Below are 25,188 nucleotides of genomic sequence, written 5' to 3' on the forward strand. Positions count from 1 at the left end.
TACCACACAAAAACACATACAAGAGGAAAAACATATGTATGTCATGAAAGTAGGTGTGCTTGTTAACTTGGAGAAGCACTGAGAGGAAGGTAAAAGAGGAGGAAAAAGTAACTGAAACATAGTGAAGTGATATGAATCTTTCAAAATGACAGGATGAAAGAAACGATCAGTTCATACACTGACTCAAATAGTAGAAATAAAAGGTATAAAACCAGCAGAATATTTTCAGTTTTCTTACAAATACATGTGGTAGTAGAATTATTGTGTTAGGTAGAGTGGATCTAGGGGAAAATAAACTCAGTTTCTCCTATATTTCTCACCAGAACAGTCAACACAGAACATGTGTGTGACTGGATGTCTAGGAATTTCCCCACATACCAAGCAAGCAGCCTGCTCTGGGATGGGTATCTCCTTGATGTTCTCTAATTCGGTTCAGTTCTAACCCTCTTCAACCTGGAGACTATATCAGATTCCACAGGCGAGGGCTCCCATACCCCTTCCCCAGGCCCAATAAATTTGATTGAGCAGATCACCGAACTAGGGCAAGCTGACTTATTACTGAATTGATTAAAGGCTGTTACAAAGGCTACCAATAACAGCCAGAATCAATGAGTATGAGTATTGCAAGGAGAAGATGCACAGAGCTCCCATGTCCTATTTGTCTCTGCCAGCTTCTAGGAACGTCTCTCTCTCTCTCTCTCTCTCTCTCTCTCTCTCTCTCTCTCTCTCTCTCTGTGTGTGTGTGTGTGTGTGTGTGTGTGTGTGTGTGTGTGTGTGTGTGTGTGTGTGATGGTGTCGTTGCTTGTTTATTTAAACTTTCTGAAATGTATGTATTGTACACTGAATATATCCTCCTCATTCTTGGCAGTTCCTTTTTCTCACCTCCCCTCCCCTCCTATAGGTCCTCCCTTAGTCCATTTAGACCAGCGGTTCTCAACCTGTGGATCATGACCCCTTTGAGGTTGAATGACCCTCTTACAAGGGTTACCTAAAGCCATTAGAAAACACAGATATTTACATTATAGTTCTTAACACTAGCAAGATTGCAGCTATGAAGCAGCAAAAAGGTTGTGTTCCCAACACAAACTGTATAAATGGGTTGCAGCATTAGGAAGGGTGAGAGCTATTGGTTTAAACAGTTTTCTGCTTTCAAATTATACAGGGGTGGGGAGATTTTATGTGTCTGTATAAAATCTGGGAACCACAAATGAAAGAAAATGTGTAAAATTTTGGGTTTGTGAATGTTTTCATTATGTGGGCACAACTGATTGACCAGTGGTGATTAAGTCAACCATCAGTTACCCTGTACTACCCTGCAAGTGGGAGCATAGGACTGAGGATCAGCTCTAACCTTGCCTTTCTCTTTCTGGTGGCCACCACCCATCCTGTCAGCTCTAGCATATTAAAAGACACTTTGAAGATTACAGGGATTTTAGATGTGTGCCAGAAATTAAGGACATTTTACAACATGAGCAGCAGTAAGTTAATTAAGACTCCATTTCATTACAGCCTTGCCAGTACCTGATACTTTGTAATGTCAAGGACCTTAGCGTATATAGTGTGGTTTCATAGAAATCGACTATTAACTGCTTTTAAAAGCAATCTTAGCTCAGCTAGATTTTATTTGACTATCCTTGAGTATAGTTGACGTAAAGGGTAAGGTGCTTACCTGTATAGCTCTTACACGTAGCTAGTTACCATGCTTTGAATATCTTTCATTTTGAACACGTATGGCATATTCCTTAGTGCTCTTCATACCTAAGTAAGCCTGGAAAATTCTTTAAAAGCACCAATACCTATGTCCTGCCTCAGAAATTCTCATAATAGATGTGAGAGGAAATCTGCAAGTCTTTTTTTTTTTTTTTTTAAAGATTTATTTATTTATTATATATAAGTACACTGTAGCTGTCTTCAGATGTACCAGAAGAGGGCATCAGATCTCTTTACAGATGGTTGTGAGCCACCATGTGGTTGCTGGGAATTGAACTCATGACCTCTGGAAGAGCAGATGGGTGCTCTTAACCGCTGAGCCATCTCTCCAGCCCCGCAAGTCTTCTTTTAAATAAGGCCACTGACGTGTCATTCGGGTGGTGGAAGGCCCCCGAGCCCCGGCATTAGCAGCTGACCTGTACCACCCGTATTCCTGTAGCGCGTGCAGCACCTGTTGCATTGCCCTGGGGTCGGTGTCGTCCTTAAAGCATTTAGAAAGTCGGTGTTATTTTTGGTGGTTAATGTGCTTGTTTTGCAGTGGACAGTAGTCCTGACGAGTCGCTGGTCCATCTTCTTGCTGGTTTGGAAAGTGATGGATACCAAGGAGAAAAGAATAGGATGCCATTACCTCGTCACACGTTTGGGGAATCTCAAAACCCCCAAAACAGTGACGATGAAGAGAATGCGCCCCAGATGGAGAAGGAAGAGATGGAGCTTAGTGTGCTGATGTCCCAGAGATGGGACAGCGATACTGAAGAACAGTGTGCCAAAAAGAGGTGATTTCTCTTTAAAAAGTTTCAGTTAATCGAATGCATGCTTCCTGTCACTGCTGCACTTCAGGAAAGCTGCTGTTACTGTTCATCCTATAAAATACCTGTGAGCTAAACGGACTTGCAGAATCCCCTTTAAATAATGACTTTTTTCATATAGCATGTATTTAATATTCCATGAAATATCATGTTCTGCTACATTTAGAAACAAACCCAGAAACCATCTGTTTCATATGCAGTGCTGACACGTGTAAGCACAGAGTCTGGAGTGGGTATAACCCTGAGAGTAACTTGCTAACGGAGCTCAGTAGCTGTGTGCAGAGTGCCCTTAGAACTAAGTGACCCCCCACGTCTTACTAGCCTGAGTCACTTACACACTAAACAGAAGACAATAGCTGGCCGGGTGTCACATGCCAGCCAGTGCTACAAAGTGAGAACCTCTCTCAAAATAACGTGTCTGAGGCGTGCACTGTTATTCTGGTTTAAGATCAGTCAGAAAGAACCAGGTCTACACCTTTTAATCCCTGTACTCCTGTAGCAAAGGCAAATGGGTCTCTGTGAGTTCCAGAGCCAGAGAGGGATACAGAATAAGACCCTGTGTCTCGAAAGAAAGAAAAGAGAGGAGCTGATGTATTAGCCAGGTTCTCTAAAGGAGTAGGAATGATGGCGGGGATGCACGCTTATGTCTATAATGAGTATGTATCATATGTATTAAGGGGAACCCATTGATGCACGCTTATGTCTATAATGAGTATGTATCATATGTATTAAGGGGAACCCATTGATGCATGCTTATGTCTATAATGAGTACGTATCATATGTATTAGGGGAACCCATTGATGCACGCTTATGTCTATAATGAGTACGTATCATATGTATTAGGGGAACCCATTGATGCATGCTTATGTCTATAATGAGTATGTATCATATGTATTGGGGGGACCCACTGATGCACGCTTATGTCTATAATGAGTATATATCATATGTATTAGGGGAACCCACTGATGCACGCTTATGTCTATAATGAGTATATATCATATGTATTAGGGGGACCCATTGATGCACGCTTATGTCTATAATGAGTACGTATCATATGTATTAGGGGAACCCACTGATGCACGCTTATGTCTATAATGAGTATATATCATATGTATTAGGGGAACCCGTTGATGCACGCTTATTTCTAAATGAGTATATATCATACGTATTGGGGGAACCCACTGATGCACGCTTATGTCTATAATGAGTATATATCATATGTATTAGGGGGACCCATTAGATTGCTCTATAGGATGAAAGACAACAATGGCTGTCTTCCAGAGGGGAAGCCAAGAGTCTGGTAGTCACTCAGTCTATAAGGCTGATATATCAGCAACCCCATTCTGTTGTTGAAAGCCAGGAGGCTGCCTGGACACTCTATTGGAATTCCAAAGACGTCATTTCTAATATTGGCAAAGGAATGCTACAGCAATGGCATGGGTGGCCATGCCAGAAACAGTGAGGGCAAGCAGTTAAAAAGCAAGTTCTCTTCCATATCTGGCCTGCCACCAGAGAGTGCTGCCCACATTTAGGGTGGGACTTCCTGCTTCAAATAATTTGATCAGGAAAATCCTTCCATTTCAGTGTATTTCCAGTCAGGTTGGCAGCCAACATTAGCCATCACAAATGACATTGTGGTCAGCTGAGCAGCCTCTGTGAGCTTGAGTAGTCTGAGTCCGCTTCTGAAACTCAAACTTTTCATAACCATATTAGAGAGAAATTGAAGAATAGAAACACAGAAAGAAATGTGTTAAATTTTGTTTTGCCATGTGTATCACAGTTTAAGAAGACTGAGAAAGAAAAGGAAGACTAGAAAGATTGTTGAACACTCGTTTTTAAAGAACCTTTGAATAGAGACTGTTTGGAGAAGTGATCAACATTTATGCATGAAGATTAATATGTAGAAAATGGCACAGATCTATTCCTTATGATGACAGAGGATAAAGCATAAACGTGCCATGGAAATTGAAAATAGTCATGTGATTGTGACACCAAGAGCAGTTAGCTCCTGAGTCAGTCAGTCATAGGAAGGTTGGCCTGTGAGACAGCATGCTCCTGGTGCAGAGAATCTGAAAACAAAGATTGTATCATTTGTTAAAAACAGGAGTTTTACATCAGATAGCAAGTTTGATTAAAGTCATTAAATGATGTCTGATGTAATATTTCTTCCAGCACATAAGGCGATTTTATGACAAATTGTGATTTATAAAAGGCTTAAAGGGGAAACTATTCTGTGAGGCCAGAGGGAATAAGTTGGGTATGGAAAGAAAGACTTTGAGCATCTAGACGGGAGTGAAAGTATCAGACTAACATAACTATGGGATAGAACTTAAGAGAATCTGAACCTCAAATTTATGTAAAATTTTTAGTAACCGTGCTCTGTGGCTATTCCCAGGCAGCTCTGGTACTATATCGCCTTCCAGCGCTTATTAGGTCACTACTAATTCTTCTTGAAAAATCTCTGAGATCCGAATGCCCCATCTCACCTATGTTGTTCTCCATTTGAGAGTTTAGCGATCCATGTATGAATACCTTTAAATGTATTAGGATGCTACATTTGTAGAAGTCACCTAGTTCTCATTTGTTATATTTGTGTATATCATATCCACGGATAGGTTAAGGGGAGACGGTGAGCAAGGGCATGACTAGATAGAATAATGGTCCAAGATGTTGTGCGAGAATTCTATGCTGGGCAGTGGTAGTGCACTCCTTTAATCCCAGCACTGAGGAGGCAGAGGCAGAAGGATCTCGGTGAGTTTGAGACCAGCTTGGTCTGCATAGGGAGTTCCCAGAGAGCCAGGGAAACCCTGTCTTAACCAAAAAAGAAGAAGAAATAATTATGATGCCTTCTATGTGAACATGAATGAGATTATAGATCCTGTTTGTGGTAACTTTTTGCAGGTCCTGTAGCAGTACATGCTAATAAGCAAAATTAACCTGTTTTTAATATCTTTATATTTTTACTGACATAATCAAGTCAGAAAACTTGCATCCAAGATGTACCTTTTTCTTTTACATTCTTATTTCCTTTTATTTTATGTGTATAAGCAAAATTAACCTGTTTTTCTTTTTAATATCTTTATATTTTTACTGACATAATCAAGTCAGAAAACTTGCATCCAAGATGTACCTTTTTCTTTTACATTCTTATTTCCTTTTATTTTATGTGTATAAGCAAAATTAACCTGTTTTTCTTTTTAATATCTTTATATTTTTACTGACATAATCAAGTCAGAAAACTTGCATCCAAGATGTACCTTTTTCTTTTACGTTCTTATTTCCTTTTATTTTATGTGTGTGAGTGTTTGCCTGCTCTTGTATCTGTACATCACATGCATGCACTGTCTACAGAAACAGAAGAGGGTATTAGATGTTCTGAAACTGGACTTACAGACAGCTATGAGCCACCATGTGGGCGGGTGGCTGGGACTGAACCTGGAGCCCAGTGTGTTTAACCACTGAACCATCTCTCCAGCCCCGGATGCACCATTCTCTAATGACCGTACTCACCGATGAGTTGTATTGTCCTCTAGGTCCCTGTGCAGAAATGCCCACAGAAGTTCTACTGAAGAAGATGACTCGTCCTCTGAGGAGGAAATGGAGTGGACTGATAATAGTTTGCTTTTTGCCAATCTCTCTATACCTCAGTTAGATGGAACTGCAGATGAAAATAGTGGTAAGAAAATAAACCTATTGTATTTGGTTATGTGATGGCTCAAAGTGTATTTTATTTGTGACATGTTTGTGCTGTCTTTAAGTGACTATAATGTCAATGACTGTTGTGTTTGTTCTGTGAGTGACTACCACTGTGTGACTGCTCATTCTAAAGAGGGTAGGATGTTTGCAAGCTGCTTGGCTGAAACTCTGTAAACTTTATTCACTTTATATATCATTGACGTAGCACAAGAAACTAAGAAACATTATTTTATGAAAGGCTTAAATATGATATTCCTTAAAGCTTCAATAACATTTTTCTGATCAAAACAATATATGTTTAAAATAATGACTAATACGGCCTCTTGATTGTTCAAATTGTATATTTCTTTTTTGGTGAGGTCACTGTTTTAGACATGCAGACTTAATTTCCTTAAGAAATTAGCACTGTGAATGAGTAAATTCTTTTTTTTCCTCTGACTTTAGACAATCCATTGAACAATGAAAATTCTAGAGCCCACTCTTCTGTGATCGCAACAAGCAAGCTGTCAGTAAGGCCCTCCGTCTTTCACAAAGATGCTGCTACATTAGAACCTCCGTCTTCTGCTAAGATTACCTTCCAGTGTAAACACACAAGTGCCCTTTCTTCCCATGGTTTAAACAAAGATGACTTAATTGAAGGCCTCTCACAGCCAAACAATACAGAAAAAGGTCGAGATAGTTCAGTCACTTTTACAAAGGAAAGTACTTACTCCATGAAATACTCTGGCTCTTTAAGTAGTACTGTTCATTCAGATAATTCTCATAAAGAGATTTGTAAGAAAGACAAGTCTTTGCCGGTACCTTCCTGTGAAAGCAGTGTTTTTGATTATGAAGAAGATATTCCATCTGTTACAAGACAAGCACCAAGTAGAAAGTACTCGAACATGAGGAAGATCGAGAAGGATGCCCCTTTCATACATGCTAACCGTCACACTAGTGAGAGTACACTGGGGAAAAACTCTTTCAACTTTGCTGACTTAAATCATTCAAAAAATAAATTGTCCTCTGAAGGAAACGAGAGGGGAAACAGCACAGCTCTCAATAGTGTCTTTCCCTCGTCACTAGCTGAGAGCTGTGACTTGTTGTCGTCCTCAGGGGAGAATAGAAGTGTGGCTCATTCCCTCGATAGCATCACTGATGAGAGTGGACGAAGTAAACTTAAAATCAGATACGAAGAGTTTCAAGAGCATAAAATGGAGAGGCCAAGCCTCAGCCAGCAGGCAGCACATTATATGTTTTTCCCCAGTGTCGTTCTTTCTAATTGTCTCACCAGGCCACAGAAACTGTCTCCTGTCACCTACAAACTACAACCTGGCAGTAAAACATCCCGGTTAAAATTGAATAAAAAGAAATTGATAAGTCTTCAGGAAACTTCTACCAAAAGTAGTGAAACCGGAGCCGCAAAAGACAGTTGTACACATAATCATCCGTACAGCGGTACTCCTGAGAAGGAGAGTGGGTTGAGCAGTGACTTAATTAAAGCCACTCATGGGACATTTGAAAATAAAACACCTACAGAACACTTTATAGACTGTCATTTTGGAGATGGATCTTTAGAAACTGAACAGTCTTTTGGACTATATGGAAATAAATATACTCTTAGAGCCAAACGCAAGGTGAATTATGAAACAGAAGACAGTGAGTCAAGTTTTGTAACACACAACTCGAAAATTAGCCTACCTCATCCCATGGAAATTGGTGAAAACTTAGATGGAACTCTCAAATCCCGAAAACGAAGAAAAATGTCTAAAAAGCTGCCCCCTGTCATTATAAAGTATATTATTATTAATAGATTTAGAGGGAGGAAAAATATGCTTGTGAAGCTAGGTAAAATAGATTCTAAAGAAAAACAAGTAATATTAACTGAGGAAAAAATGGAACTTTATAAAAAGCTTGCACCTTTGAAGGATTTCTGGCCAAAAGTTCCTGACTCCCCCGCAACCAAATACCCCATTTATCCACTAACACCAAAGAAAAGTCACAGAAGGAAGTCCAAACATAAGTCTGCTAAGAGGAAGCCTGGTAAGCAGCACAGAGCAAGCAGTGAAAACATTAAAAGAACGTTATCTTTCAGAAAGAAACGGACACACGCTGTTCTTTCTCCTCCTTCCCCATCGTACATTGCTGAAACCGAAGACTGTGACTTGAATTATAGTGATGTTATGTCGAAGCTAGGCTTTCTTTCTGAGAGAAGCACAAGCCCTGTCAATTCTTCTCCGCCTCGATGCTGGTCTCCCACAGACCCCAGAGCCGAAGAAATAATGGCTGCTGCAGAAAAGGAATCAGTGCTTTTTAAGGGTCCTAATGTATGTAATACTAAGACCGTGAGTCCTCGAGTGGGAAAAGCTAGTCGAGCAAGAGCACAGGTTAAGAAGTCAAAAGCAAGACTCGCTAAGTCCTCTGTAGTCACTAACAAAAGAAACAAGCGGAATCAGACAAATCAACTAGTAGACAATGGGAAAAAGAAACCAAGGGCAAAGCAGAAGCAGAGAGCCAATGAGAAGGGTATATCAAGGAAGCCTGTAATACCCACGGACGAGACTACGAAGCCTCCGTCTGAGGCCGAGCTCACACCGAGCCAGCGGAGCGTGCCTGAGCTTACGAGTAGTTCTGGCATTCACACACTTTCCAAACAGAAAGAGATGACACAGACCGGTCCTGCCATGGATCATCCACTTCCTCCTTGCCAGCCCACTGGGATTAATGCTCAACAGCGGCTGTCCAACTGCTTTTCCTCTTTCTTAGAAAGCAGGAAGTCTGTACAGTTTCCAACATTCCCCAGTTCAAGAGGTGATTCCCGTTCCTCTGTTTATAGTTCTATAGGGCCTGGAGTCTCAAAAGTTAATACTCAGAGATCTCATAGTCAAAGTGCTATGTTTACTCGAAAGGAAACAACCTTGATTCAGAAAAGCATATTTGACCTTTCTAACCATTTGTCTCAGGTAGCACAGAGCACGCAGTTATGTTCAGGTATAATATCTCCAAAGACAGAGGAGAGTTCAAATACACAAAAGAACTGTGGGTCATCTATTGGAAAGTTAAATGAGTATCGCAGTTCCCTAGAGTCAAAGCCAGAGAAAGTCTGTGCCCCTAATTTTTTGCACTGCAGAGACAGTCAGCAGCAGACTGTGAATGTGTCAGAACAGTCAAAACCCAGTGAAACCTGTTCTCCGGGAAATGCAGCTTCTGAGGAGAGCCAGACACCTAACTGTTTTGTAACTTCTTTGAGAAGTCCCATCAAACAAATAACATGGGAGCAGAGACAGAGGGGCTGTATTTTAGAGATGTCAAGTTTTAAGCCTGAAAAGGTAAAACAGAGGTCATTGTCAGAAGCAATTTCACAAACCAAAGCACTATCTCAATGTAAAAATCAAAATGTGTCAACACCTTCAGTATTTGGTGAAGGACAGTCTGGGTTAGCTGTTCTAAAAGAATTGTTACAAAAAAGACAGCAGAAAGCACAAACCACAAATGTACAAGATTCGGCATCTAGTCATCAGCCAGATAAGGATATTTCTGTTTCTGCTGAGCACAAGAAGACAAATAAACGGACACGAGCAGTAGCATCTCCAAGGAAACCTCGAGCTCCCAGGAGAACAAAGCCTAAGGAACAAACCCCCAGACGTCTGAAAGTGGACCCTCTAAACCTGCAGACCTCTGGCCACTTGGATAACTCCCTGTCAGATGACAGTCCCATCCTTTTCTCAGATCCAGGCTTCGAAAGTTGTTACTCACTTGAAGACAGCCTGTCTCCTGAACATAATTATAATTTTGATATTAACACAATTGGTCAGACTGGGTTTTGCAGCTTGTACTCTGGCAGTCAGTTTGTTCCAGCTGACCAGAATTTGCCCCAGAAGTTTCTAAGCGACGCCGTTCAGGATCTGTTCCCAGGACAGGCTATAGAAAAGAACGAGCTTTTAAGTCATGACAGACAGAGTTGTACTGAGGAAAAGCATCACGTCTCTGACTCAGGCCCATGGGTTAGAGCCAGTACTTTGAACCCTGAACTTTTTGAGAAAGTAGGTATAGATAACAATGAGAATCATCGGCACAGCCAATGGAAAACTAGCTTTCACCCTCTGACCTCTCACTCTAACTCAATAATGGAGTCTTTCTGTGTCCAGCAAGCAGAAAGCTGTCTACCTGAAAAATCGAGACTGAATAGGAGTTCGGTGAGTAAGGAAGTGTTTCTCAGTCTCCCGCAGGCAAGCAGTTCAGACTGGATTCAAGGTCATAACGGAAAAGAAATAGAACAGTCCCTTGACTCAGCTAATACCTCTTTCACTACCGTACTTTCCTCCCCTGATGGGGAACTTGTGGATGCAGCTTCTGAAGATTTAGAATTGTACGTCTCAAGAAACAACGACGTGCTGACACCAACCCCTGATAGTTCACCCCGGTCTACCAGTTCTCCCTTACAATCTAAGAACGGCAGTTTTACTCCTCGAACTGCTCACATTCTGAAACCGCTTATGTCTCCACCAAGTAGGGAAGAAATCGTGGCAACTTTGCTAGACCATGATCTTTCAGAAGCTATATATCAGGAACCATTTTGCAGTAATCCTTCGGATGTGCCAGAGAAGCCCAGGTAATCAGAACTAATCCCCCCCCCCAACCCCTGGGTAACTTTGAATAATTCTTATTTCTATAACATTTCATAACTCACTACTAGTTTTATAGCTGTGATACTGCATTTTTAAGAACAATGAAGAAAATTATTTGTAATTAGAGACTGATTAAGCACATTCACAAACTAGAAAACACCTAGAGAAATTAAGATGATGACTCTTAGACTTTAATTTACTAGTACTTGACTCCATGTTGCCATTGAGAATTAGAGGAGCAAAGGATCACTTTGACATGTTGCAGAATTTAAATGAATGTCAAATACCTCAATGTCTTGCACGAGGAGGTGGGAGGGAGGGAGGGTCAGGATGAAGAGACTATGTATATATATGAAAATCTGAGGGTAAGAACTGAACCCAGAACCTCACATCAGAGGCAAGCACTCTACCTGGCATATACCCCACAATGATCATTTTTGAAATGGAAGTTTTACTCCTTAAGCTTCTTATATTTTTATACACTCTGTGTGTGTGTGTGTGTGTGTGTGTGTGTGTGTGTGTGTGTGTGTGTGTGTGTGCATTTCACAAGTATGGAGGTCAGAGGATAACCTGTGGAAAGTAAGTCCCACCTTTCACCTTGTGGGTCTCGGGGAATCAAACTCATCTGCCTTGGCAGCGGGTGTCTTTATCTGTAGAACCATCTCACCAGACTAAAATTGAGTTTTAGAATTTTTAAAAAACTGTTTCTTTAGAGTTTTTGTTTGTCTGCTTTCTGTTGCTGTGAGAAATACTGGATACAGCCCAGTTTATAAAGAGAAGAGGTCTGACCGGACTGATAGCTTCCTGGGTTCCAGTCCATGATGAGCCTATTGCTTGAGTCGATGGCAAGAGAGCACATCAGCGTAGGCATGGATGGCAGAGGACCAAAAGGAAGAGGCCAGTGCCTGTACTCTAAAGACCTCTCACTACATCCCATCTCACAGTTTCTGGCAACTCCCTGAATCCCAAGCTAGGGGCCAGGCCTCTGATGCATGGACATTTAAGGGCCACTCAAGACCCACACATCAGCATTGAGCACACATAAGTTATTCTATGACAGTAAATGGACATGAGTTTTTGGTATTGCTGTTCTAAACCACTTTTCATTTGTTTTCATCATCTGTAGACTGATAGTGCTATTTGTTTTTATATTTATTAAGGCATAGACAGTTTAGTTCCCCTGACTTCCTTCAGTCAAGATTTTCAGAGAAGTAATAGACCTGTAACAGCAGAGTGCAGTGGGAATTACTGTACGGGTTTCTTTAGCAGTGATGGCTCCTCTTTACCACATGACCTAACCCAAGGCTTTCAGGCGTGGAGGTCAGTCAGTAAAGTGCTTGAGGACATGAGTCCATGGTGGGTGGCTGGTTTTAAGCATAACGAAAACAAAACAGGAATGGTGTTTCGTATTTGTAACCCTCATCTGTAGAGTTGGGGAGAGCTTCGAGGCTTGCTGACCAGACAGCCTATTCTACTTGGGGACAGAAGAGAGGGTGGCACTTGAGGCACAGCACCCAAAAGTCTGTCCTCCGACCTCCACACTCACGAGTACACACAACCACACAAAACCACACCAGACTCTGAATTACGATTCTGTTTATACACATGTGCTCAAACATTAGTGGAACTAGGCTGTCTACCTTGTTCTGCCAATTCCAGAGTTCCTATGTTTATGTCAAACTCGAGTACCTGAGAGAATGGAATCATGGCAGTTCACTTCAGCTCTGTAGATGGGGGTTTGATTGAGGCAGGACATTGAACCTGAGACCTCATGGTATGCCACCAGCAAGTATATGCTTGTTTTAATACTGAGAATTTAAATACAAAGCCTTGTTTTAGCTGATTAGGTTTTGCTAAACTAAGTACCAGGAGGCATAGAAAGAGGCTATAGAGAAGTAAATGATAACTTACTCCATTGTTTAATCTATCTATGTTTATAGTAGACCACTACTTAAAACTAACACTGAGTGGCTGGGGAGATGGGTACACTGACAGAGTTAGTCCCTGCTGTGTAAGCGTGAGGACCTGGGTTTGGATTCCCACTGCCCACATGGTATCTGGACCCTGGTCCATAACCCCAGCACCGGGGAGGTCCAACCACGCAGATCTCTGTAGCGCGTCGCTCATCCAGCGAATGAAATTGATGCGCTTATGGTTCAGGTTGAGTTGCCATCTCAGATGTCAAGAACAACTGGGGGGCGGGTGTCATCCTCCAGCCTCTGCATATGCGAACCCACCCACGTAAAACACACCCCCACCCACAGAGATGGATAGCGTGGTAAGGATTCTGATGGGTAGTGTCATGGGAGGCTAAAATTAAAAAGTAAAAATTAAACCTTCTTTCTTCTGAATTGGTGTTGCCTTCCAAAAGAGATTAATTTTGTAGTTAGAGACCTGTGAAGAAAAATATATTGAAGCTGCAGATAGCGTGCAGTTGTTTGTCTGCAGTTGGGGTGAATGGGAAAAAAAGAAATTGTCGTATTTGAGACACCAAAGGGGCCCCTAAGTCTGTTAGATAAGAACTTATTTTGGGTAATTGGTTATTGTGACAAAAACATTTATTCTAAAATGTATTTAAAGGGAGATTGGTGGACGGCTCCTAATGGTGGAAACTCGGCTCCCCAATGACCTGATTGAATTTGAAGGAGACTTCTCCTTGGAAGGACTTCGCCTATGGAAAACAGCGTTCTCAGCAATGACGCAGAATCCCAGACCAGGGTCCCCACTTCGTAATGGCCCAGCAGTTGTCAATAAAGAGTCGAGCAATAGCCATAAGACGGTGGAAGATAAAAAAATTGTAATTATGCCTTGCAGATATGCCCCAAGTAGGCAGCTGGTTCAGGCATGGCTTCAGGCCAAAGAAGAGTATGTGCGTTCAAAGAGACTCCCTAGAACGGAGTCAACTCCAGTGATAAAGTCCGCTGACAACGTCAGCCCTTCACTTAATCCGGGTGACACCCGTGCAGTGGCTCCACAAATGGATACATGCCCACACACACTGTCCTCTACAGCACATGCCAAGGAGGAAGTCTGTCAGTCTCAGATTGCTTTGCAGACATCAAGGACAGGTTGTGGTCAGACAGTAAGTGCCAGTCAGACACTGCTACCAGCTGCCTCTGCAGCCGTTCCTGAGGAGGAGGAGGAGGAGGAGGAGGAGGAGGAGGAGGAGGAGGAAGATGAGAACGGTTACGTGAGTTACAGCTCCCCTGATTCTCCAGGCATTCCACCTTGGCAACAAGCAGCATCCCCAGATTTCAGAGCACTAAACGGAGAGCATCGATGTTCGTCACCGGTCGAGGAGCTTTGTTCCCGAGCTGTTGAGAACTTCTTAAAGCCCATCAAAGATGGTATCCAAAAAGCCTCCTGTTGTGAGTCTCAAGTAATCTCTCCAATCCATGCTAGGACAAGAACTGAGAAATGTGAGCCTCTTTGCCTTCATAGTACACCAGTTATGCCGAGAAAATTTCTGGAAAAGCTTCCTGAAGCAACTGGCCTTAGCCCTTTATCCGTAGGTAAGTGTAGAAACAGTGCAAAGGCAGCTCCTCTCTTCGAAGGTGGAGATGGAGCGTTAGACTGTATAGTAAAGTCCTCCTGTGAGTGGAATGTCGCTCAGAAAACGAAGGTTATCAGTGTGTCGTGCTTTAGAAAGCCATGACAAGGAAACGCTTTCATCTTCCTACTACAAACACCATTGTGTCTGTGCCTCCTGAGCAAGGATGGGAGCCTCTCAGTCTTCTGAACCTGGTTTTCCCCATTGGCTTTTTCACACACACCCAAGTCTCCACCACCTTTTTGTTTTTGTTTTTCCCAATTCTGAGTATCAAAAACCTAAGGCTTATACATGCACTTCATGCCTCTTTCCTGCCGTTTAATACCGAAACAACCACAGGTTTCCCTAGACCTTCTATCTCACGCCAGATTTCCTTCTTCAAAGCCAAGTGTCTTCTTAAAACATTTTCTTAAAAGCAGCTCTGTTTATTTACTGTGTATTCATTCATCGCCTACTCTAATCTGAATTCTGCCTGTCATTGTACTTTTAAAAAATTCTCAAAAGTTTTCTTATAACTAAATTCAATGGATGATGCATTTTAGTCTTCTAATCATGGCTTCTAAGCAGTCATTGGCCTGTTGCCCACAGCTTAGTTTCTGTACTTTCTCTTGTCTTTATTTGTATATTTGTATTTTTTCCTACTTGATTTTCTTTTAAATATATCTTACTATTCTTAGTTGTCATCTAAGTGTTGGAGTTATTTAACTCTTAAGCTTTCTTTGGGTTTTCTCATAAATTATCAAATTCCTGTCCATAGGGTTAATACTGGTAATTTGCATATTTGTATTTCCAGTTGAGAATTTAGGCAGTAGAACACTGACTCTGGCATTTCTGCTTGAAGGTTCAGAGGACCACAAGATTAACCCTTAATTCATGATCTCAATGCCTGCACTCACTACCACCTTACCAGCACACTGGGTCCAGGTCCCCACCCCCACCCCTGTATCTCTCTGTGCCTCTGTCTCTTTCTCTGTCTCCCTCTCTCTCAGTGAATAATACCGTCATCCCAATATATATGTAGCATCACCCAGTTGCCTTGGTAAGCACCTTGCTTTTCAGTCCATTACCAAGTTCTTTTTTCATCTCTGCCACCACAGCCTTCTGCTTGCCCATTTCCATCTCTTGCCTGAGTGTCTACAGGCCTTCTTAGACACTCTCACTGAGTGGTTATCAGGAGAAACCGTCTGTGTATACTTACTATGCGTATTTCAGTTCAAAGACACCAATTCCCAGTTCCTCCCTCACTCAGAATTTGACTTTTAGGAATTTCAGTTACATACAGACAACTGCAGTCCAAAAATACTTCTTATAATACTCTGTAAATACATGATCCATAAGTTCTAAGTCATGTGCAATTTTGAATATCATGAAATATGAGCCACCTCTTTGTGCGGTGTATCCATTCTGTACACGATACCCTCTTGTTCATCATTTAGTAGTTGTCTCAGTAATCCGTTCAGCTGTTGTGGGGTTGGGACACTTGTGTCCAAATAGTCTGAAGCTTAGAAGTAACCATGTTGATGACTCATGGAGTCATAGATGCCGAAGGGAAACAAGAAAATATGTTCTTTATGAAAAAGTGAGGAAATGAATGTTTGAGAAGGAGCGAACATGCACATAACTTATTAGAGTATATTGTAATTCTATTTTAGCACTGGGTATTGTTAATCTTACGGTGCCTGGTTTATAAATTAAACACTATTATTATGGGGAGTGGTGGGTAGAGTAAACAGTATAAACAGAAGTCAGCACTGTCTACAGTTAACCCCCAGAGGTCTCGGAACAATCTGCACAAGTAAGGAGAGCTGCTGTCATTTTATGTATGTGTGGTGAACTTACAACTCTTTCTAGAACACAAGAGAAACTTCATGTTGCTCCCTCATCATCATGAATATGTGCTAAGGGAGCGAATTAGCCCCAAGAGTAATGGCTCAGTTATAAACTCAGTAGTAAAACATAACTGTACTTAATTTAAAGTGTAAAAGTTTGAAGTATTCCATAGAAATTGGAGATTTTAATTAATTTCATTTTAAAATTATGAAATCTGAAAAAATGTATATAACAGTATTTACAAATAATATTTGAAACAAAATTTGTTTTAAGAAACCGAAGTAAATGTACAAATTAAAAATGCAATTTCTTTCTACAGAACCAAAAACCCAGAAGTTGTACAATAAGAAGGGAAGTGACACTGACCATCTTCGGAGAGTTCTCCTGACAACACAAGTGGAGGTAACTACAGCACACAGCCACAGGTCAATACAGGGCCTCCTGCATCCGAGAGCTCACTGTGTCTTCACTCGCATAGCGTGAGGAAATAAGAAGTAGCATCTGCCTTAGATTTTATTGTTGGGGTATAAAAGATTCTTATGTGTAAATACAGATATCACAGAGAAGCTATGACCGCCAGACTGTAGCCTATGATGATGCATACACATTAACTGGTCACTGGCAGTGTAAAAGCCGCTAATCCAGCAGAGCCTAAGGAAGATGGTATGTTGTGGGTGGATTGTTGTTGGGTTTTTGTTTTGTTTTGAAACAGGGTTTCTCTGTGTAACAGAGCCCTCCAGCCTAGCCTTGAACTAAGAGATCCACCTGCCCCTGCCTCACAAGTGCTGGGATTACAGGCACGCACCACCACCACCCAGCTAAGTAAGTCATTTTTCACTCTCGCCAAAAAATATATCCTTTTCTTTGCTTTTTTTCCATATAACTTAATTTTTAAACTTCTTTCACCAGGTTACCAAAAACAAAAAACAAAAAAAGGGGGGCAGCATTATCTACTGTTGAAGTTGAGAAATTATTACTGTCCTTATTCAAATACTAAAGATATGCTAGTACTTAATTGAGAAGTATAAGGTTGTATGGAAGAAGTGTGTTAGACATTGTCTTTGGAATTAAATGACAAACCACTCCATATCAGCTGCTACTCAGAAAGGTCATTACGTATAAGATGTATGATAATTTTTTTACATGAGGCTATACGACAAACTTTGATTTATAAAACTTTTGAATTATAAGCTATTGATATTAAAAGCAGGTAACTGTGCATTGTAAACACAAATCAACATGTTAGAGAAAATGGTTAATCTATTTAAATAGCAGGGAAGGTATTTTAAGAGACAAGATAGCTGGATACCGTGGGTCTCACGTGTAGCCCCGGCTCTGGGGAGTCCTGGACAAGGGTCACCATGAATACTAGGCTGGTCTGGACTGCAGAGTGAGCCATGGCTAGCAAAACAATAGAAATAGGAAGAGTCTGTCCTAAATGCTTGAAGGCTTTTCCAGTGCGTGCAGCAGTGCAGACTTTCACACCATTACAAACCTTACCCACGTAGTTGTAAATATATTAGTTACTTGATCTTTCAAGAAGAGTCGAGATAAATATCCATGTAGAATAAATATCAGCTCCACCCGACTCCTGCTTTTAGTGTTTGGGGCTTGTAAAACCAAATATCAATACCTGGTCTGTTTATAGATTGTAGTGTATTTCTACAGTTACTAAAATAAATGTTAATAACTTTCTTACACTTAAGAACAATCTTTGTTTAAAATGTTTAAGCAAGAATAATCAAAAGAAAGAATGGTTGCTTATGTCTTTTTCTGACTGTGTCTTTTTTAGAATCAGTTTGCAGCAGTAAATACTCCAAAGAAAGAAACTTCTCAGATTGATGGGCCGTCCTTAAACAACACCTATGGTTTCAAAGTCAGCATACAGAACTTACAAGAGGCAAAGGCTTTACACGAGGTAACCCGCCGCGCTCGGCCTGCACACACTGTGCTTGACTGTCAGGGTTTGCCCACAGGACAAGTGTGGACATTTTTAACCAGAAAGTGATCTCTTAAATTGTTTTCATTGATCTTCATTTCATTATTTTACTGTAGCTGTGTAAAATAGAAAAAAAGTAAATATTGACCAGTTACCGAGACTGATTTATACTTTACCACCTTTGCAAAATTAATAACTAAAATTTAGCTTATAGAAGTTGAATTAGAACATATTTTGAAATTTTAGAATTACATTTTAAAAGTCTGTTTTATTATGCTATTGTTCTGAAGTATTGTATCATATCTCAGTTGTGATTTTTATTTTCTCTTTGGTTGCTTTGTAGATCAGTTTTCTATAAAAGAAGAAAATGATAATTCACAAACTATACCAAGTATCTGACTTTTACATTATGAGCATGTATGTGAAAGACTAGGAAACTTTCTTACGAAAATGTAAATTAGTCACAGTATGGACTCAAACCCCGTGCCTAGCTGATAGGCACGTGCCTAGCTGCTGTGTATATCTATGAGTGGTTTGCCTCCTTTTAGCTCAGTACTGTACATGCCTGATGCCCAAGGAGGCCAGAAGAGGGCGCCAAGTCCCACCATCACGCATTGCACCAAAATCTCAGGGGTACATAGCAAATGCCCACAATTAAAAATTAAAGGAGGGGCTGGAGAGATGGCTCAGCGGTTAAGAGCACTGACTGCTCTTCCAGAGGTCCTGAGTTCAATCCCCAGCAACCACATGGTGGCTCACAACCATCTGAAATGGGATCCGATGCCCTCTTCTGGTGTGTCTGAGAAAGCAACACTGTACTCATACATAAAATAATTTTTTTAAAAAAATAATTAAAGGAAAGATTTTTTTCAATTACAATTATTGGACTGGCAAGCTGGTTTACTCAGTAAAGGCACTTGCCACCAAGCCTGAAACCTGAGTTCAGTCCTGGAACTCACATACATGGTGGGAGAAGAGAACCAGCTCCCATAAGACACACACACATACACACAACACCAAACCAGCACATGTGTGCACACAAAGAAATCTAGCTATTAAAGATAAGAAAAATATTTACTCAATCAAAATTTATAGACTTTAACAACAACAAAAAAGACTTGTCTTTTGAAAATTATTTGTGCTTTTGGACATATGTACTCTGGTGTGTGTGTGTGTGTGTGTGTGTGTGTGTGTGTGTGTTTCTTTGTGTTAGTATGTGCAAGTGTCCACAGAGACCAGAAGAGGCCATGAGATCTCGTGGCGTTGAAGTTGCTGGTGTTTCCAGGATGCTTTGGATGTTAGTGTGGGTACTGGGATCTGAACTCTCCTTCTCATTGTCGAGCAAGCTCCTTTAACCACTGAGCCATCCCTCTAGCCCCCAGAAAACTTTGGTACCTATGGATGTTTGCTTTCTGTTTGAAAACATAATTTTACTTGTTTTTGCATGTTACTGCACAGCCACATTTTAGAATTATATAACGCGTTAAAGTTAGTCCATGACACTGTTACCTGCTGACAGGCCTTTCTCCTCTCAGGACACTTGTTCTTAATTGATTATTCTATTGATTTACATGTCAAATGTTGTGCCCTCCCCGGTCTTCCCTCTAAACCCCTCCATCTTATCCCCCTCCCCTTTGCCTCTAAGAAGGTACCCCACCCACTCCCACCTTCTCACCTCTCTAGCAAACCCCTTCACTAGGGCAGCAAGCCTCCACAGGACTAAGCACCTCCGCTCCCATCGATGCGAGATAAGGCATCCTCTGCTGTGTATGTAGTGGTGGTGGAGTTCCTGGGAGATCTTAGGTCCGGTTGGTTGAAATTGCTGTCCTTCCTAAGGGGTCGCAGCCCCTAGGCTTCAGGACATATTTTGAATCTCCACCCAGTGGCAAAATAGGAAATGAGCCCTCTTTTGAACAGGTTTTCTATGTTGCTTCTGTTCTTGGTACTCAATACAGAAGACTCCCGTTGCACTTCCTCTCACCTCCCTTTCTCACCCTTCCCAGTTCAGTTTTTACTGTTTGCTTTAAACCACACCCTTAAGAGCAGCAGTGCATATTAAATCTCAGTCCAGAAACACAAAATATAAATGTGAAGTTTCTAATAACGAAATTGTCTTTAAAAGTCTTTTGACTTAACGTTGTCTTCACATGTCTTCTCTTTGCACTTCATACATGTTCATCTATCCTAGTTAAATTGGTTGTTTTGTTCTACTTGGCTTTAGAAGAGAGGTTTTCCACTTAAAATTTTTATGTTTACTAAGTTAATGTGTACTAATTATTAACAATAAAATTCTATAGGATATGCATTTCCAGGAAAACATTCTGGGGCATGGGGATGCTTAGAAGATGGCTCAGTCACGGGGATGTGAGGTGCTTGCTGTCTCAGGTCCCCAGCTCCCACCTGTAAGTCTTGGGTGTGGCAGGGTGTGTGGATAGTGGCCCTGGACTAGGAAGTAAGAAAAGAGTGCCTGGGTTCTGGTCATCCAGCAGACTCAATGAGTGAGCTCCAAGTTATCAGGAAAGCTGGCTTCAAAAGAAGATGGAGTGCAACAGAGAAAGAAAGACACCCAATATCTATTTCCAACATAACTCGAATGCACACCCTTGTGTGTGTGTGTGTGTGTGTGTGTGTGTGTGTGTGTGTGTGTGTGTGTATAGTTATAGATATGTAATAGGTAGACAGACAGACAGACAGACATGCACCAGCACCGTCCCTAGACTGATATACAACTCAGTGGTCGAGTTCTTGCCTAACTATATGGATGTTTTAGGTTAGGCCTTTTTGCATTTTGTATTTTTTTTCACTGTTGTGCCAATATTTTCTCTGGTATCTTCTGCCCTTGAGATTCTCTCTTCTATTCCTTATATTTTGTTGGTAATTCTTGCTTCTAGGACTCTTGATCTCTTTCCTAGGTTTTCTATCTCCAGGGTTGTGATTTCTTTATTGTTTCTATTTCCATTTTTAGATCCTGGATTTGTCAATTCTTTCACCTGTTTGGTTGTGTTTTCCTGTAATTCTCTAAGGGATTTTCATGTTTCCTCTTTAAGGGCTTCTCCCTGTTTACCCGTGTTGTCCTGTATTTCTTGAAGGGAGTTATTTATGCCCTTCTTAAAGTCCTCTATCATCATCGTGAGATGTGATTTTTAAGTCAGAATCTTGCTTTTTAGGTGTGTTGGGGTATCCAGGGCTTGCTATGGTGGGAGAACTGGGTTCTGATAATGCCAGGTAGCCTTCATTTCTGCTGCTTAGGTTTTCATGCTTGCCTCTTGCCATCTGGTGATCTCTGGTGACAGCTGGCCTTGCTGTCTCTGTAGGTTTGCCCTCCTCTAACCCTGTGGTCTTAGGTGTGTCAGCACTCCTGGGGTCCTGGGAGATCTGTTCTCTCTGGGCAGCACTGGGGTCTAGATAGCTGTGGTTCAGGGTCAGCCGTGGCGCAGGTGGAAACCAGAAAGGAGTTTTTCTTACAACTCCAATATATAGTTTTTAGGAACGTGACGTACTTTGGGTTGCTTTATTATTTTTTGAACCTTCCTTACACATACATAATTAATATTTTTATAGTTTAAAAGGAATGTAATAAACATTTTAACAAACATATTACATGTATGTGTTAAAGATAAACATGTAAAGTAAGCCCCTGTCCCACACGGTAGCAGTTTTCTTCCCCAAAAGCCCTGAGTACTGACTATTGTGTCATTACATGACCTTGGCACTAGCTTAGTTACTAATCCCCATCTAAACATTCAGGTCCTTCACAGTCGTTTTCTCTTACAGCTTCAAGTGTACTTCCTTCTACTTATATTTTGATTAAATGAGTCAGTTTGTAGCATAACTTCTCAGGAGAAGAATTTTTTAGTTAAAGGATATGTGCATTTTAAATTTTAAATTTTCAATAGATAGTCCTAAATTGTGCTCTAAATAGATTTGCAAATTCTGTTCCTGTGACTAATGGAAGTCATGGACTTATATTCTTCATTGGCCCTCATGGATTATCTGTCAGTACAAAAGGGTTAACCAAGGACCACAGACACCACAGAAGAGCAGTTCTGTCTGGTTGTTCAAATGCTTGCTTCCACTGTGTGTGCGTGTGTGTGTGTGTGTGTGTGTGTGTGTGTGTGTGTGTGTGTGTGTGTGTACGTGTGTGTGACTACAGACCCTTTCTAATTGAGGTGACCTGAATAAATTGTGAAGAGAGTATAGTGTCATTCCCAATGCCAGCTGTATGTATGTGGGAGCACACACGTGCAGTCATGGATTCAGGCCAAACCAGATGCTGTTGATTTATTTTGCTGGTCCTTATTTTTGAGGGAGACTGTTGTTACTAACTGCTGAAGCCCCAGAGTGTGAGGATGGCAGGCGTGCTCTATGTGCCTGTCTCTATCTTGGTTTTAAAAAGAAATTAAGACTTGCAATGGGAGGTTTTCATTGACAAAGCCTAAGTGTGAGAACAGTTTAGCCTTTGCTGCAGGCCAGAGAGCACTGTCGCTGTCAGATAAGTGGCTTGGTCTAGACTTGACCTCACAACAGTTCTTTTCATTCTATTTCTTGAGGTAAAATTAAAACTTGAAAATTGGCTCTTATGCAAAAGGTCTAAATTTAGGTAATCCTTGCATATAGCAGATTAGTACATATGAACTTTAAACTACAGAGCGATTTCTATTTTGAGTTTGAATTAAAGGTGCAGCTCTAATGTAGGTAGCTGTGAAACGTGATAGATGGGTTTGAATGTGGTAAGCATTTGAACTAATTCTTTCCGTCAAAAACAAGTTAGGATGCACTGCATATATTAAACAAATACTTTTAAGTACTGCCCTTGAGAAGTGACAGCCCAAGCATTTTTTGAAATAAGAACATGAGTAAATCTAATTTTGGAAGCCAAAATCTTAAGTTTAATAAATTTATGAGCTAACTGTGACTTTTATGTCTTTGACTTTTATTTTCTCTATTTTTGCTTGTTTCCTCAGAGTCTTAGTGAAAAGTACTTTTTTGAACATTCATGCTGCAAAACACATTAAGCATAATTTTTAATTTCCTTTGGTAGATACAAAATCTTACCTTAATCAGTGTGGAGTTACACGCACGAACTAGAAGAGACTTACAACCTGATCCTGAGTTTGACCCAATCTGTGCTTTGTTCTACTGCATTTCATCTGACACTCCACTCCCAGACACAGAAAAAACAGAACTGACCGGTGTAATAGTGATTGATAAAGACAAGACAGTCACCCATCAAGGTATTGTTCACTTTTATCAATGATGTGCTTACCACGAATTGGGAGTTGTGGGGGGAGATGGACAGACAGGCTCTCACATAGCCCGGATTAGCCTTGGAGTGGCTGTGTAGCTGGGGCTAGCTTTGAGCTTAGATCCGTCCTACCTCTACTTCCCCAGTGCTAGGATAACAGGCAGCTGCCAGCTACAGTGCATGGCTGGGCGTGGCTTTTCACAAAATGTCCTTCTGGAAGAACCATAAGCAAGCAAGAAGACCCCTTCCCTGATGTTGGCTGAGGACGGGTGGGAAGCTATGCGCACCGTTTCCCTCCATTTGTGATTCTTTAATTCTTTTTTTTTTTTTAGTTGATTTTTTTATTTAAATTGACAACAAGGTCACACAACATGTCAAGGAAAAATTGAAACACAAAGTAGATATTTTTATAGCTACACCAACTTGGCAAGTCCGTTAAGGCAACTCTAGATGAATTCATTTCCCATGATATTTATTCTGTTTTACCTCATTCTTATCTAATATTTAATACTGTAATAGGTTATAGGGACTAACAAGGTATGAACTTATGAGGAAAACATCACGGTGTCTTACTAACATTCCTGCAGTTTACAGAATAATTTATGAAAATTATGTCTTAGGAATGAAGAAGGATACAATTAAAAATACCTTGATTGTTCTATCCTCTTATGACCATTGTAGAATGACACTCAAAATATGATATAGAATAAATATTTTATCTTATGCTCTATGAGTCCTTTCTTGTAAAATCTGTCACGATATTATCTGAGTGGTCTTTACCAATTGCTTTTTTTTTTTTTTTATTAACTTGAATATTTCTTATATACATTTCGAGTGTTATTCCCTTTCCCAGTTTCCGGGCAAACATCCCCCTCCCCCCTCCCCTTCCTTATGGTTGTTCCCCTCCCCATCCTCCCCCCATTGCTGCCCTCTCCCCAACAATCTAGTTCACTGGGGGTTCAGTCTTAGCTGGACCCAGGGCTTCCCCTTCCACTGGTGCTCTTACTAGGATATTCATTGCTACTTATGAGGTGATTCTTTAATTCTTACTACCAAAGGTAGACTAGAAGTAGGAAAGAGCACTTACCTAGCATGTGTGAGCACGATCTTAATAAAACTTTTAATTAACACATAACTCATAAATGACTGACTATGCATAGCAAATCCATATAACATGTATGGCTAAACAATCTTCATTATCTACAGATATTTTACTGCTAACACAGAATGTTTGCTTTAGAACATTGTTAACTACCACAAATTAATAGTTTGTGAGTTATCATATTTTCTATTTAAATACCTTCCTAAGTAATTGTACTTTGGTTCAAAGGTTCTTCATATACCATTGAAGCATTTTAGGAAATGCAAGTATGTCTCTGAGGTTTTAAAGGGAGCCCTTACAAATTATTTCAGTCTCCTGAGGAAGGTTTAGTACAGGAGAAGCCACTAAGAATCTGATGTTTAGTCAAGGTTAACAACAGCCAACGAGCCAGTCACTGGCTTTCCCTAGATTTTTCATCTAGTCCGGTGTTGGCAGTCTGCAGTGTGCTGTGGTGGACGTAATGAAGTAGGCAAGCAAGGCCAGGGCAAGGCTTCTGTCCTGAAGAGGTGTTCGTCACCCATTTGTAGCACACTAGTGATTGGTTAGTCCCTGCTAAGCAACGCTTTGGCGCTAGGAACCTCAAGCACAGAAACAGGGATTTGTTTTGCGAGTGATAGGTTACAGCGTGGGAATTTTACAGTGACGACTACGGGTCTGACTGAGACTGTGAAACATGATCTTAGTTACATGTTACAGGAGA

General features: G+C 40.9%; 1 protein-coding gene across 6 annotated transcripts in view; it reads left to right on the plus strand.

Annotated features, from left to right (window-relative positions):
- Nucleotides 1-25,188, plus strand: part of Rev3l (REV3 like, DNA directed polymerase zeta catalytic subunit) — a 158,187-nt gene that overhangs the window by 88,927 nt on the left and 44,072 nt on the right. For all 6 annotated transcript variants that reach the window (XR_362259.3, XR_005497269.2, XM_063279173.1 and 3 more), the window contains exons 11-17: nucleotides 2,249-2,486; nucleotides 6,053-6,195; nucleotides 6,660-10,806; nucleotides 13,403-14,334; nucleotides 16,522-16,604; nucleotides 17,995-18,120; nucleotides 23,183-23,375. Coding sequence is in view for 4 of the 6 variants with exons in the window: in XM_063279173.1 (XP_063135243.1) it covers nucleotides 2,249-2,486; nucleotides 6,053-6,195; nucleotides 6,660-10,806; nucleotides 13,403-14,334; nucleotides 16,522-16,604; nucleotides 17,995-18,120; nucleotides 23,183-23,375 (5,862 nt within the window). In the remaining 2 variants the exon portion in view is untranslated. The remainder of the gene's footprint in view (nucleotides 1-2,248; nucleotides 2,487-6,052; nucleotides 6,196-6,659; nucleotides 10,807-13,402; nucleotides 14,335-16,521; nucleotides 16,605-17,994; nucleotides 18,121-23,182; nucleotides 23,376-25,188) is intronic.

This window comes from Rattus norvegicus, chromosome 20, assembly GCF_036323735.1.
Source record: "Rattus norvegicus strain BN/NHsdMcwi chromosome 20, GRCr8, whole genome shotgun sequence".
In the NCBI taxonomy this organism is placed as follows: Eukaryota; Metazoa; Chordata; class Mammalia; order Rodentia; family Muridae; genus Rattus; species Rattus norvegicus.